This window comes from Lepisosteus platostomus, chromosome 2, assembly GCF_059453375.1.
Source record: "Lepisosteus platostomus isolate fLepPlt1 chromosome 2, fLepPlt1.hap1, whole genome shotgun sequence".
Taxonomy (NCBI): Eukaryota; Metazoa; Chordata; class Actinopteri; order Semionotiformes; family Lepisosteidae; genus Lepisosteus; species Lepisosteus platostomus.
The window spans coordinates 69,287,650-69,303,503 of record NC_142612.1 but is presented as its reverse complement, the minus strand read 5'-3'; the positions used below and the strand labels follow the sequence as shown (position 1 = coordinate 69,303,503).

Here is a 15,854-nt window from a genome sequence, read left to right as displayed (position 1 = left end):
ACACTAAGACTTCTGGAGGTTGGGCAGTCTTGTCAAATCTTGAAAAGCTATTGCTTTAAAGAAAGTGACCTGATCACTGACCCTTTTTTTTGCCAAACAATTGTGCAGTGAAATGTTTTAAGACTCTTTGCTCTGTTATATAACTATTGGTTTGTTTGATTGTATCTGATATTAAATTTTACTCCCAGAGAGTAGTTTAGAAAATGGTGTTCCTTCTTTTATAGCATTGTAATGAATGAATAAAACACTTCAATAGGCATGTTTTTCTTCTTTTTCTTTCAAGTAGTCTACTTAGCTGGTGCAGCTTCCTCTGTAATGGAAATGTAAACTGTACTACATGTAGTCTTAAATCAAGGCTAAAAACACCCTCCCTTCATTTTTTTTGGTTCTATAAGGTCACAGACAGTCAGTGTGCTAAGCTGGGATTGACAACTAGGATACTCTGCTTCAAATAAATATTCAGTCCATTACTGTCCAAGGTATTGCTGCTGTATGCACAGTTTAACATTTAAAAGCAGTACAGATGGACAGATTGTTAGAAAACACCCTTTCAAAAGATAACAAAGGATATACAGTGTGCTGCACAGATCAGGCATCTTTGTGTTACCTGTGTAATTTAGATGTGATTTCTTTAATGTTACTTTTGGATGTGAAATAGGAAGCTTCGTTAATTTTTAACAGCATGTGTATGGAGCTTAAGACAAAAGAAACAAGGCAAAGCAAACGCTGTCAAGTACCGAGGTGATTTCAAATTGATTTATTTGAAAGCAAATTCATCAGTCTTGGATTACTGCTTGTTTGCATTTGCATGTGATTGAACTCCAGTAACAGACAGTGTTGCAGGGTTAATGTAATGCAGAGTACCGCTGTAAATGATAGTCCAATTGACTGGGATCTTGAAAGATTATGCACAACAGGTGAGAAATTACAGAAGGGAAACTATTAGTATTGGAGAAATCCTGGGAAAAAATATATTTTAGCACAAAGCTGTGAATACCTCGGCAGTGGATTGGATTGAATAGTAGGTGAGGATTCTCAAGATAGGGAGACCCCTGAGTATTTTTTTAAAAGAAAACAGACTTTTTTGGTAGGAGATCCACACAGTTGATGCACACGGCACTCAAATTAGAATGTTAATCTGTTAAGGAGGCTCCGAAAATAGCAAATCGGCTTTGATTAAAGTAATGGAGGCAGCTTTACAGCCAGAACAGTATTTAAGGAGTGACGTGACATAAGGCGCTGTTGGCAGTAGTGGGGCACTCTGGCAGCTACTGTATGTGGATGGCCAAGTCTCAGTGCAGTAGATAGAAGTCTACAAAACATTAAAATAAAACCCAACATAATTATCCATTTTGCAGTTTAAAGTATAATAATTGATCATTGAATTAATCAAGATTAATTGTGTTACCAATTTGTATGTCCTTTAGATACTATGAATGAAATACTGTATGAAAAATGAATAGACATACAGCATCTGATGGCTGTGAGTTGCAGACAAAGTGGAAAGTGTAAAAATGTGGTGTCAGAAAGAAATGAAACAGAGGACGAAAGAAATCACTGTAAAGCTCTCAGGGACTCCGAATTTTGCCTTTCACTTGTATTTCTTCAGAACTGCTCTGAAACCTTGGCAAGTATGCAAGTATGCATGAAAATTTGGTAGCCAGTATACACACACACACTTCATAATAGTAACGCATATCATCTTTCAAAATAAAATATCATATTAAACAGTAATAGCAGTAGAAAAACAGCTCTATATATTATTACTGTACTGTATATAGCAGAAATTATGGAAATGTATTTTTTTTGTCTTTGACTCCTGTGCATTGCATGCTCTGCATTTTCACAAGGTTGGATCTTTATGATTGAGCTTACAAGTAGACTGATAGAAAACAAGCTTCACATAATTCTTTTGCACTTTTAGCAGGACAGTCTGAACTGAGAATTATTAGCCATTTATGATGGGTGAAGGTGGCAAGTCATATTTTAACCTTCTGCTTTGGGATTAACTGCAAATGTTAAAAGTACAATGTATTTAACTTTCTTCCCCATTGGCTGGCATCTGCAAATTAAATGAAAAAACATATCAGAGTGAAACATCAGAACTCTGTTTAGAAGCTTTCTCAGATTTAGCAGCATGTGAAGTGGCTCTTATTTAAGCACCATTAATGGTACTTTTCAGATCAATCACATGCAGTAGCCTTGGTATTTGCTTGTACGTTACACCTGATGGTAAGTAGTTCATTTAGAGGAGGCAAAATATCCTTTCCTTTTTTAACGTGAATGTGTAATCTGGGCTTCTTTTTGGTGACATCAATAAATGTTACATAATTGTTACACAATACTGTAGCATACTAGATACACCACTTTTCTAATACAACAAACTGGAGAATCATATGATATGCAAAGCATCAATACATCTATGTTAATGCATGTGATTTCTAGTAAAATGCAAATTTTATGCTTTGGATGACACACTTACCAGATTTGACCCCCATTTGTGCGATGAGCTGGGATGACTTAAGGCAACTACAGTTCAGAGACCAGTAAACCGGTACAGTATATGCTTGTCCAGGCTGTGCAAGAGGAATCCCAGCTTAGCGTGAAGAATTTGTTTCCAGTCTCATGTCTTTTTGACAAAATGGCAGTGTACTTGCTGCAGAAAGTACACATTGTGTCATTTTCATTACATCAACTGTGAATTTGTAACGGTTATAGATTTTAAGTTTCTTTTGATGCTCAGTATGTTATAGCCTTTAGAATGCAATGCCCATGTAAATCACAAGAAAACAAAATGGACATTCCGAACACAGTTTCAGTTGATGTTTCACTCTGCCCATTTGCTAAGAATAGGGCTGAGAAACCTCGTGCTGAAATCATCATAGTACTGATACGCTCATAAAATCAAACAAGAAGAGCCATAAGCAGAAATCTCCTTCACGTCCAAATAAAAGGTAGAAAGTACTTTCTGCAATATTGGATGTTTAACAGATTGAACTTTCAGAGCCTCATCTGTTCTCAAAGAAATGAACAGTGTCTAATGATTCAGCTCTTCACTCTGGCCAAATTTAATTAATGAGAGAAATTTTGTAAGATGACAATTCACCTATGATAAATGTGCAGCTGAAGTTTCTAATTGGATAGTGGTGATTACCCAACCATGGAAATAAAACTGATTTTTGAAAGAACTGCTTCAAACATGTTCATATTCCGCTGTGTGTGGAAGCATGCAAACAAAAATAAGATGTTCTGAACATCAGTTTTACTTAAGCAAAGCAGTTGTAGCTGAAAAGTTTCAAAAGATGGGTTTTGCCGATTAACTCTGTTGATCTATCAACAATTTCAATAGCTACACTTTGGAAAACACAGGTGATTATGTTTGGGATTATCAAAATCAAGCACATACTATCAATCTAACAGCTAAGCTGTAAAGCAGATTGTGTTACTCTGTGCTGTCAGAAAATACCACATTGGAAAGTCATCACGGTGAAATTATTAAAATTAAGAAAAATGACTACATATTTAAATTCCATATTATACAGTTGTCTGTTATTGAATTTGGCCGTGGATATCAGGACATCAAGCTTCCAAAAGGCATAATGTTTCTCGCTGTACTATTTGTCAGTTTTATTGCCTTGAAATTAACAAACATAACAGAGCAGGAGGTGGTGATGTTTATGCATTTGTGGGGGGTGGAGGGAAATCTAAAAACTATCATCCAACACTGCGGATTGCAAAAGTAGTTCAATAATTAAAACACTCCAATACCACAGTTCCCTGTGGAGCTACTTCTCCGGGAAAAACAGAGAAACTTATTTTAGATGAAAAGGAAAAATAGGTACAAAATTAGCTCAGTGCCTCTTGGGGGGTTGGGAATACTTGCAATTGGGTTCTAACGTGATAATTCAGGTGGGGGCACCCTTGCCTCTACAGACATAAGACCTTCCCTGCACGTGCACCCTTGAGGAGTCTTAATTGTGTTAGGAGAAATAAACTAAGATTTCCCCTGTTAAAGAATCGCAGTTTACTGTGCATGCATATTTAGCCCATAGCTCTGGAAACTGAGTTAATGGTACAGTACAGCCCATAAGAATGAGTAGAGGCGAGATATTGTTTAGAACATCTGCAGGAGGATTCATATCCCTGCAGCTCCTCACCATCCGCACTGCTGGTGCAACTGTCTTTTTAGGGTGTGGGTCAAGGTCAGGTTGGGGTTATGGTTAGATTTTGGTCTGGGCTTCTGTGTTGAGACGTGGGGATACTTCATGAACTGCAGATGAACTACCGCTGGAGATTTGTTTTTTTTTGTAAAACATTGAGAGACTAACTCACTACCAGCTGACAGCTGAGGAATATATATATGTTAAATTAAGAACACTAGAATCCCTTCATACTTAAGTATTCAGTAATTACATGACATCCATGGTTAGTATGTAAGTATTTCATTAAATCCCTGGTTTCACATGCTTACTGTAACACATACAGTACAGATACAGTGAAACATATACAGTGACATGAATAAGAATAATATTCAAGAGACTACTTTAAGTAACTCATTTATTAGGTCACAGCTCATGCCTGAAGGGTTAAGGAGCATGAAAGTCACATCAGGCATCTTAGACATCAATAATTAAGATTATACGACTCTCAGTGCAGCACCATGTATTTAAACAGTTGTTAACCGCAGAGATGTTGCCAGCCTCTTGTGTGAAAAATTTACTGCAAGACTAAATGGGTTGATATACTTCCATATCCTGTCCTTCTATACATAATTCTTTACCCCCTAAAATCCAACCCACATAATCCATTGTCTGTAAGTCACCTGTGTATCTACTGCATACTGAGCAATAAAAGAAACTTAGAACAACATCAAATGTACACTTATTTTGAGGAAGATAATCCTTTCTTCTTTGCAGCATTTACACTGACTTTTTATTCAACAAACATGACATTCCTTACATTAATCCACCCATAGCATTTGTCATCAGCACATTTGATCAGCTTTTGCTGCGAAAGCCACCAGTTAGTGTTGGAAGCACAGCAAGCATTGTGACACATGCTTTGCACCAGGGTGTGCAGGTAGAGGCTATCTTATAGGATTCTGTTCCATTCCTTTTGTGGATCCTGGACAAGCATGAAGCATGAGCCTGTTCGCTGGTCTCTGAGCTCTGGATGCCATGCATCATCCCAACTAATCTCACAGATATTCAGTGGGGCATAAATTCGTAGCATAAATCTTACATTCATATCTCAAAAGAAAGCTTGTAGTGTCAGGATGAGCCTGCTCTCATGAGTCTCAGGAGTTGATCAATGTTAGCACTGACCAGTCAAGCTGCCTTCAGTCTTTACAGGTAGAGTTTTGTAGAGACTAGACATTCCTGCCCAGAACAACATATGTGGACCTTCCCATCAGTCCCAAACAGGTATTGTACCTGGATGGAAGACCTCCTGGGAAAAACTAAGGTTGATGCTGGAAAAGGTGTTAGTGAGGCCAGCAGGGGGTGCTCACCCTGCGGTCCATGTGGGTCCTAATGCCCCAGTATAGTGACAAGGACACTATACAGTAAACAGGCGCCGTCCTTCAGATAAGCCGTAAAACCGAGGTCCTGACTCTCTGTGGTCATTAAAAAATCCCAGGGCGTTTCTCGAAAAGAGTAGGGGTGTAACCCCGGCGTCCTGGCCAAATTTCCCATTGGCCCTTACCAGTCATGGCCTCCTAATAATCCCCATCTATGAATTGGCTACATCACTCTGCTCTCCTCCCCACTGAGAGCTGGTGTGTGGTGAGTGTTCTGGCGCACTATGGCTGCCGTCACATCATCCAGGTGGATGCTGCACATTGGTGGTGGTGGAGGGGAGTCCCCATTACCTCTAAAAGAGCTTTGAGTGGAGTGTCCAGAAAAGCGCTATATAAGTGTAAGCAATTATTATTATTATTGTGACTCACGATCTTCCAGATAGTGGCCTATCGTTGTTTGGCCGTAACATCTTGCCAAGTTAGAAATTGTTGACTGTGAACTCCTCAGATCGAGAACAACAGTGCACTTCTTTTGCCCAGTCTCCAATGCTCTGACAGCGTGAAGGGGTTCTCTTAGTGGTTCCTTTCTGTTTTTTCATTCTTAACCTCAAAGAGGCCTGGCATGTCATGGGTTAAACTTCCTCCACACCAGTGCCCAGTCAACCCTTTGACTAATGAATTGATTTAGTGCTTATTCAACAAAGTCACTTAAGTGTGTCAGTCACTCATGAATCATCCATTAAATAAAAAAAAACATGGAATCAATATCTAAAGCCCATATACTTAATATTTCTTTAAAATACATCCATGAATAGTGTAAAAGGTTTATTTTAATGCTCAGTATATAAAACAGGTTGGTGTAACATATCTGGTTAAATTTGGTTTCAATGAATCAGAAATATCTGCCACAGATCTAACCAATAATGAAATCCATTCACCAGATACATATTTTTCATGCATCTTAACAATGCCCTAAATAAAATTCTCTTTACATTTTACAGTAATATCACCATGGTAACACCAAAATTCAGACAGTATAATGCATCGCACTTCATGAAATTTGTGAGTTAAGAAATCTGAGGCGTGAAATAAACATTTTGATGAATGTTTTTTTCTGATTGCTGCCCTTGGCAACAGAAGATCATTAATTCTTTTTCTTTATTCTCTCAAATCTATTTTCACTTGTTATTGCTAAATCTGAAAATGTCTGGCAAATTAATGTGGCAGGCAGTGATTTCTGTTTTAGGATCATATCTGCACCTTTTTTTCAAGTAACAATAGCAAAGGCACTTAAGCAACATCAGTGATGCTCAGTTTTTTCAAAGTTAATATCAGACTCCATTATTTATAAGAAATGTGTCTCTCCCTCCAGGGACTAAATTAAAGTTGTTTATTTTAGTCTTATAAAAGACAGATGAGATTAATAGGCCAAGATAATAATCAGTACTGCACATCATTGCTGTTTGCTTTCATTGAACTGACCTATATATGGTACAAGGCAGAAACAAGAGCTGAGTAAATATAGAAGAAAATGCAAACAAAGGTAGCATGATCTTTTGTTGTTTTTATTAATCACACTCTTGTTTGCTTTTCCTGTGCTTCATTAACAATGTAAAAAACTTGAAACCCTAAACCAGTGGAAAACAAGAGCCCAGCTATAGAAACTAATAAAATGATGGAGATAGAAATCCTAAACTGTATTTATCTGTGTGCTGTATGTTTTTATGACTTCTGCCATTCTGAATGGAAATGTAGACACTTTCAGAGAGTAGATGGCCTGCGAGTATGCACAGCCTGGACATTTATTTCATGCGTGCACAATGGTGTGAGTCTGGAAGCTCAGGAGTGTCCAAAACAGCTTTTCCTCTAAGCCCTTGTTTCTTATTAGTGCTCTCATCATTATGGAGATAGCAGACAACTGTAACAGTTACCTTTACACAAAAGCAGTTTATGAAGTAAGTGTATTTATAACAAAGTATGAAACAGTGAAATATTGAATGTATTATATTTTTTAATGACTTGTAGTTTCTTAAATGCTTCCATGTTGTTCTTACAAGCACGTCACAGTTCATTTTCTGTTTTTTGTTAAAAATTGTTTTATGATTTAATGTGGACTGTAGCTCTTCTCCATCTTGCATATGTTTTGTCTGATGTGTTGGCACATAAGGGGTTATAGTGGCAGATTAAAACTTACACATCATTTTCAGATGCCACCATCCTTTCCTCTGGATCTGGTTAAATAAGGCAGAGAAGGATTGCTCTTTGATGTATTATTTAGAGTTGCCGGTAATTGTGTCCCCCTGGTGCTGACTGTCTGCAGCCCCCTTGCTTGCTAATCTTTGCTGGCAGTTCAAAGCAAGGATCTGCAAAGAGCTGTTTATTCCATCCTTCAGTGCCCAACCCACAACAGCAACTAGTTTTGGGAGTCTGCTGCACTACACCTTATCAGTATTGAAAGATTAACACTTCTGTTGAAAAAAAGTAGGGATATGACAATAAAAACGTATCTGGTCAAGATGTGCAGCAAATAAAGTAGTGATGATCCAAAATAAAGTCTTATATTAAATAAAAAACTGACATCTGTAATCATTCTAATATTTGTAAAACAGACTGGAGTACACACATTTTGAAGTGTGAAGTATAGGGAAATAAAAAAATGACTTTGAACAGTGACTGGCATTAGATCCTTTGAAAGATTAGCTAATAAAATGCAAACAGCATAGATTGGCTACAAACAAGATGAAGCCTTTTTGGCCATTCTTACCTTTAAATGTTTTATTTGTGCTAACTACATTCAAAAAAAAAAAAACTTACAAGGTTTTGTGAGTGCTTATATTTTGGGGGATCTGGACTGTAAAACTTCCGATATCTCCCTTTATACAAGAGAACACTGATCATTCCTTTTTAGAGGCAAATTGCTGTGCCCTTTTTCTCCAAAAAGTCCCTCTACAGTATGTTGTTAAAAGCTTCTTAATTATGAAGGAGCTTTCCGTCATTTACAGGAATAATGTGACTTTCATTTCAGGACTAGGATATTTTTTTAAATCTGATTCCATTTATTCTAATTGTACACATCACCTTTATAGATAACATATCCTCCCAAAGACTCACAAAATAAATGTTCATCCATAATTTTAAAAGGAAATAGACCCTAAGCCTTGTATTTTCAATGTATTGTCATTTGCTTCTTACTGTTGAGTGGTTACTGACAGCACTGCAAGAAACCTTTCATTGTGAAACATCCCCTTTAAACAAATACATCAGCAGAAATCCTTCTATGCTCTTGAAAGCTTCCTAATTATGACAGAACTTGGTAGAAACAAATTATCTTTGGGAGATGGAGTAAATTCAAAGCAGGCAGTAAGTTCCTGAGGGCTACACAGATCTTCCTTGTTAAAAGGTTCCCTGGCAGTAGGCTTGCTTTACCCAGGAATTTCCACATTTTTCCCCCGCACATGCTGAGGAAAAATATATGAAATGGATAGAGGGTTATTTAAAATGCACATTTTCTCCAACAGAAAGCAAGAATGCTGGAAAAAAAGGGAAATAAGCCATTCTTCTTTCCTTCAGGCATTTTCTGCATTAGCGTTTCTTTGGATATCCTACATGACTTATGTAGAGAGGTAGCCCATGTTTTCTGGACCTGTGTTGCTGAATGATAGGGGTTTGTGTTCCATGTTGCTAAACATTGATTGATTCGGTTCACTGTGCTGCTGGGAGCAGCCTGGGTGCCCCCCTCTTTGACAGTGAGTACAGTCATGCCTGGCTAGCTAAATCTTTCAGCTCACTCACTGCCAGCAAGGGGCTGCAGGCACACAGGGGCGCTACATGACGTTTGGTTGAAGACCTGTGGACGGAGATAGGAAAGACAGGAATTGTGCCATTTAAGAGACTATGCACAATTAAAGGACTTAAAGGAAAAGGATGGGTGTAAAGGAGTTGTCTTCTCTTTGCATGCTTTTATTGCCCCTTATTAAGCAGTGCAAAATACTTCCTGCCTTATGGGAAGCTGTTCTGAGATGATTTGTCTTAATTTAACCTGATTCTTCCAAAGAACAAAGATAGTTCAGCACCCAAATGTGTTATTCGTTAATCATTGTTAACCCAATCTCTTCGTACTGAACGATTAATTTCTGCCTAGTCTCTTATCTTCTCCAGTTAAACCAGCCATCAATATCTCAGCCTCCCACTGCCACCATCAGTTCCCTTATAACTATCCACTGGACCATACTACACAGATTACTGTATATTCCCTCTGTTCTAATATGCTCCATACATGCTGAATGCATCAGTACAGAAACTAGAGCATACGTTCAAAAGAAGTTGATGCTATAAGGTACTGCTTTACTTTACAATACATTAGAGCTTTTTAGTTAGTAACAGATTGAGGTAGACCACTACAGATTTACACATGTTTGCTTGCCATCTTGTCTCTTTGAAGGATTGTCAAATCCCCAGTGGCATTTTCAAATTACTATACTGTTGTGAGGCTATGGCATAAATCTCTGTCAGTTTGTCTTTAGTGACAGCATATGTCCATAGAAAGAAGTTTTGCAGGTGGAAATAATTGTGATCACAGACAAGTGGATATTAGTGGGGTGTAATCTTTCTACAGGCAACCATTAACACGAAGGATGGAATACGGAGAGGTATGGCAGAAGTCCCACTGTGGTTCCCCTTTTGCCTGCTCTTGGCCTAGCCAGAGAAATTGAGCTTTGAAATTCTATTTATTTTGCGTTTTGTATTTTTAACAATCATTTTTAGCTCTTTCAGGTGTTAAATCTTTCAGCAGCATTTTAACACTAGTCAAAATTAAGTCAGTCTCTTAAAATGGTTTGCCCAGCAGGGCTCTTGTAAGTGAACAAGTGCCTTGTGTGTTGTCAGGGCTTCCCAGCCTAAAAGCTGACATGATCTTGGGATACTCTGTCCTTCAGTTATTGGTGGCAATCTTATTATTATTAGAAGGGCACAGTTAAGACAATTTGTTACAGTTAAGAGAATCTGTACGTCATGTCATTCCATGAGCTAAGACAATTTGTTACAGTTAAGAGAATCTGTACGTCATGTCATTCCATGAGCTATGTCCAGGAGCACACTAAATCCAGCTATTGAAACATTATGGAATTCCAAACAGAAATGTGTGTACACAGCAGAGAAGTCAAATAGTTTAACTACAGCAAATTTGAAATGAGCTCCATCTGGAGTTAAAGAACGACTTTTTTGCTATAGGGATGAAATTAGATAAAAGACAGATAAGATCATGCACAGGTAGTAGAACCACATGATTCAGATTTCAAAGCTGAAGGGAAAAGCAGTTTACATATATTGCTGTGACATCTTATTACAGCCTTCAAAGAAATAATGGGCATGAAACATTGCTATTGTACAATACTAAAAATAGTGTTAAACTTTCAGCTGTTTTATGTTGTGTGCTGCAATATGTTATATAATTAAAAACATCTGTAATTTCCAGAAAATTGACAGATTCAGGAAGTAAGGAGTTCAGATGCTTAATTAACCTGATATGAACTCTGCTCTGTATTTATGTAACATTTCATACACTGGTTAGGTTGAAAACTTCAGATTCAATTGCATGATGGGCAGAGTCACTGCCAGTCATTATTCTATAACCATTATGCTAGATAGCATTATGGCAGTTCTTTTCTTTTGTCTGAATAACTGCACATCTGTAATATTTTTTAAGTTTTACACAGGCAACAGAATAACATTCTTCAGATGCACACTTACTTTCCTCTTAGGCATTTAGTCTGCCATCTCGCTGCCTGAAGTCATTTTCTGCCCATTGCAGATCCTTTGTCTCTCATATAAAGCCTCCTATTGTAACCAACCCCAGCTGTTAGCAATGAGACAATTAGCTAAAAATGACACAATTAGTATAGACGAGCAATTACACCACACTCAATTATCCCCCCATGAATGCAAACATAATTGTTTAAAGAAATGTGCAAAAAAAGTGAAGCAGAATGCAAAGGAACAATGACAGCTGGGACATAAATTGAAAGCATGCCGAAAATGTATCTAAATTGCAAATGTCTACCCAATTACAACCTCCTCTGCAAAAAAAGCCAATCTTCAATGGTCAAGAATACTAAGTTACAGTATAAACTCCCTGGCACACAGTCATTTACTAAAAGCAGTTCTTGAAATAGTTTTGTTGAAGTCTGCAGCATTAAAATCTGTTTAAAAAGTTAGTTTACTGTGGCATGAATGAGATTAATCGATTTTCACTTGGAAAGTTGACTCCTGACGTTGACTTTATGTTCTGCTAATTAGTGAAATAGTTCAACAAACAAACTGAGATGTTCTTCAGCAGGCAATCCAGCATTTGTCAAAAAATAGAAAAGTACTTTGGGTTCTAGTTCTGTTGTGATGCCCTGTGGCAAAAGGTGTTTGTTTTCCATGCTAACTGATTCAAGACTATTCAGAATACACACCAATAACCCAATTGATTTTTGTGTTCTTTGAACATAGCTCTCTGTCCTACTCTTATGGTCTTTTTTACAGTATGAAAGTATTTCTTGATTTGTGGTTTTTCAATGCAATTTGGCGCTAATTTGTATGTTAGGGGTATGCAATTGCTCACATGTACAGTAGGTAGAAAAAGAAAACATTGTAGTAAGACTCTTGGTAGTATCCAAGGAAAAACAAGCTGCAATGTATTACTGCCCTTTCTGACAAATAATGACTGGTTATTTTCCCCCTCCTTAATTAAATATTTAAGGAGCATGTTGAAAATTAAATGCATTTTCACACCTAAAGGCATCCGTGCTTCTGAAAGTGAAAGGCATATCTCTCAACCCTGAATTATTCATGCCTTTCCAGTTGTCACACTTCAATGTGGAATAAATCATCTGAGAAGCCATCACATGACATGAAGCAGCTTGCTATGAGATTCTTTACAGTAATAGGAAGAATGAAGTGCAGCACTTATTAAAGCCAAGAGACAGAATATGAGGAGGCTCAGGCCACCCATAGCACCCAGCTGTCTACCTAGATTCTTCTGTCAAACTGTTTTGTCTATCCACAACTGTGTTTTTGCAGAACGTAACTTTGGAGTCACCTAATATAACGATGGTGCCAAGTCATTGTCTTTACAGTATGCCTGTCCGTGTCATTGCAATCTTTTTAATATGATTTTTTTTTATCTGAGTCTTAAATATGCTGTTTTAATTTGTGTCACTTTCACAGATCAGTAGAGTACTGAAGCCAGGAGGCCGGTTTGTCTCCATCACGTTTGCTCAGCCACACTTCCGGAAGAGGCTGTACGCCCGAGAGCAGTTTGGCTGGTCTGTCAGACACTGGAGCTATGGAGGAGGTTTCCAATACTTTCTGTATGTCCTAACCAAGGGAGAGGTGCTGAGCTCAGAGGATCGGGCTCTAGAAAGGAAGGTGCTGGAAGGCGAGACACCCCCAACTCCGGTTACGCTCCAGGACTCTGATTCGGAAGACTACCTTAACAACATCACCCTTTAGGTCAGTCGCTTGAAACATCTGTGTAGGACCCCCACATCTTTAAACAACCAAAAGGAGAACGGAATTTGTATACTAAACTAAAAGCAGTAGTTGAATCCCAAGTAAGTCAATTAGTAAAGGCGGTCACAGGTTCAAGTCTGGGCTGTGTCACTAGTTGATTGACAGTGATCACCTGACTGGCTGAGAGCTGCAGAGGGGAGGGTGGGCTTAGTCAGCCAGGGCTCTCTCAGCTCTGCCCTCCAGTCAGCGCTGATCCTCCAGTACGGGACTGTGTTGCCTTTTCTGTGTTAAAGATGAGTATTGTGAGGAAGGCTGGGTCGGAGGAGTCTGCCTACACTCCTTCATCCCTGCCTGTGGTTGCGGGGCTCAGAGCTGTGAGCTGAGATGTGAGGAACAAACAAATCCCAATCCTGTGCTTATAACAAAATTATGTTGCGAAACATGAGAGTAGTTTAAACTGCGGTTTCTTGTTCATTCACTTCCACCTTGTTACAAGACAATTCTGCACAGTGCTCTGCTGTTCTTCTGGTTTAGATGATCTGACATGTGTCCTCCGTACTGTATGTAAGAGCAAATCGAAGGGGCATGATGGAGAGGGATGTCACCACTGGTGCGGAAGCCTCTTCTTGTTAAGATTCACCTGTGGGCTCTGAATCGTCGTACAGCTGTGAGTTCCCCATCCCCACAACTCCAAGCTCTTGCTTTCAGAGGAAATTGAGACTGGCTAAGATAAAATTAATAAGTAAAATAAAAAAAGATACAGTCCCAAGCAGATGAGTTAGGGAGTGTAAGAAAGTAAGATGTGACAGGGGAAAGATATACATAATCCAAAAATTTACTTTTATACTGTATGTTTGTCAAATGTTTTAAAGTTAAATATTTTTGTTGCTTTAAAATGAGCATAAACAGTAGGAAATGTTTTAATGTAAATGAGTTTGTGTTAACCTTATTCTCTGTTACAGTATAGTTGTAAAAAGTGCTAATAAAAGTTTTAACCATTATTCACACTTAGTTCTTTGTATATTCATTCATTGTGGTTGTGGTAGGAGATATGAGAGCAATGTGCAGTTTCTGGAGACTGCAGGACAATACTGGCAAGCAGACCACTATATCGACCTGAGGCAACTAGGCCAATGCAAGAAACAGCATCTAGCAGATCAATAGGACAGGAATGAGGTTTAGCAGAAATCAACACAGAGCTGCCATTGTGTTTAGATTTCCTCAAGAGCTCTGTAAGGTGCACTTAAGAACATAAAGTCTGCAAGCTAGAGGAGGCCATTTGATGTATCTAGTTCATTTTGTTTTTAGTATCTAATTGATCTGATGATCTCATCCAGCCTTTCCTTAAAATAAATTGACTTTGACAAAATGGCAGCTTGTTCCAGACTCCCGCAACCCTTTGTTGTGCCTCCTCTTCTCCATTATAAGTGCACTTACCCATAGTTTTGATTGGTTTCCTTTGGTTCGTGTTTCTCATTCGATTCTTAATATGTCTATAACATTGACTTCTATAACATTGTCGACGTCTTTGAGAATTTTGAATATGTCCCTGCACAGTCGTCTTTGTCCAAAGCTCAAAACATTAGTTATTTCAGACTGTCAGAGCATATGTCTTTGAGCACAGGAATATACATGATTGCTGTTCATTGAAAAGATCAAATCTAAACACAATACCAGTATATTGTACAATTTCAACATAATATCCTTTTTTTAACTATATCACCATCATTGTTTGCCATTTTTATTGTTTTCCCATATTTTATCAAAGATACAAATTATGTCTTTAAACACTTAATTGGTTTTCAAAGGTAATTAAAGCTCTGTTTATGTTTTTTACTACCTGCATGAAACACTTTGCACTTCTCTACATTAAGTATCAACTGCCAGATGTTGCACAAGCCACAAATCACAGGCTTAGAGACAATTTTAGAAGTGGATGTTTAATAAGACTTTTATACATGTTGGTCCCATGCTGATTCAAGGAATTATTTTATTTTTGGTGACATAAAGCAAGGTTTTCTACAGCTCTTTCAACACATTGAGTTTCTCCTGACACAATTCTCTCCTTATAAGCTCCACCTGTGACACTTGAACCTGCATACCAGCCCCCGAAAGCCATCAAACTGTCTTGCTTGCACACAAACCAAATGTTCATGTTAATTTTTTTCCAGCCTCCTGCACACATCCTTAAACACAGGTCATTGCAATATAGATTATCATTAAATTGTTGGTAATTAAGTGATTCTTATGTATTCACACTCAGGCTATGAATCATTTCTTAATAGTTAGGGTTTCTCCCTTTTTTAGGAGGTTGGGTTGCCAATTTGAGCAGACCTTTAAAACCAAATGAATTTCTTATATTATAATACACTATCTCATTACAAGTTCACATTAATTAATAGAATAGCAGATGTGGGAAACATATACAAGTCAATTACATTAATTTTGTGAATAACGTCTACCACATGACCAGACAAGCACATTGAAATAAGGAGAAAAATCTAATTGGCACAATTTAAAGTTAATATGGAAGTCAAGAACAACCAGTGTAGATACTAGTGTTCCAAAGGATGTTTGATTTTACACCCAAGATCTTAACTGAATTTATTTCATTGTTTAATTGAGTCATTGTCTCATGTTACTGAGAAGTTAATGGAATGGATGAAGCATGCAGAACAATGACTCTATATGAGCCTAGATATCACTGGTCTGTGCTGAAGTTATTTTTTGTTCTTTTTTTGTCGTCAAGAACTTTGCTTTGCTGTGACCTTTTTTCCCTATATTGTTATATATGCTGCATTATTTTCTGTATTGATGTGTACAGTCGCTCCTCGACAGGAAG

General features: G+C 37.8%; 1 protein-coding gene across 3 annotated transcripts in view; it reads left to right on the top strand.

The window, feature by feature from the left end:
• ece2a (endothelin converting enzyme 2a) overlaps positions 1-14,011 on the top strand; it is a 118,146-nt gene extending 104,135 nt beyond the window's left edge. For 2 of the 3 annotated variants that reach the window (XM_088616100.1, XM_088616109.1), the window contains exon 4: positions 12,728-14,011. In XM_088616100.1, the coding sequence (XP_088472226.1) occupies positions 12,728-13,012 (285 nt within the window). In that variant the 3' untranslated portion in view covers positions 13,013-14,011. The remainder of the gene's footprint in view (positions 1-12,727) is intronic. The other variant, XM_088616116.1, reaches the window with a different exon arrangement.
• The last annotated feature ends 1,843 nt before the right edge of the window (positions 14,012-15,854 follow it).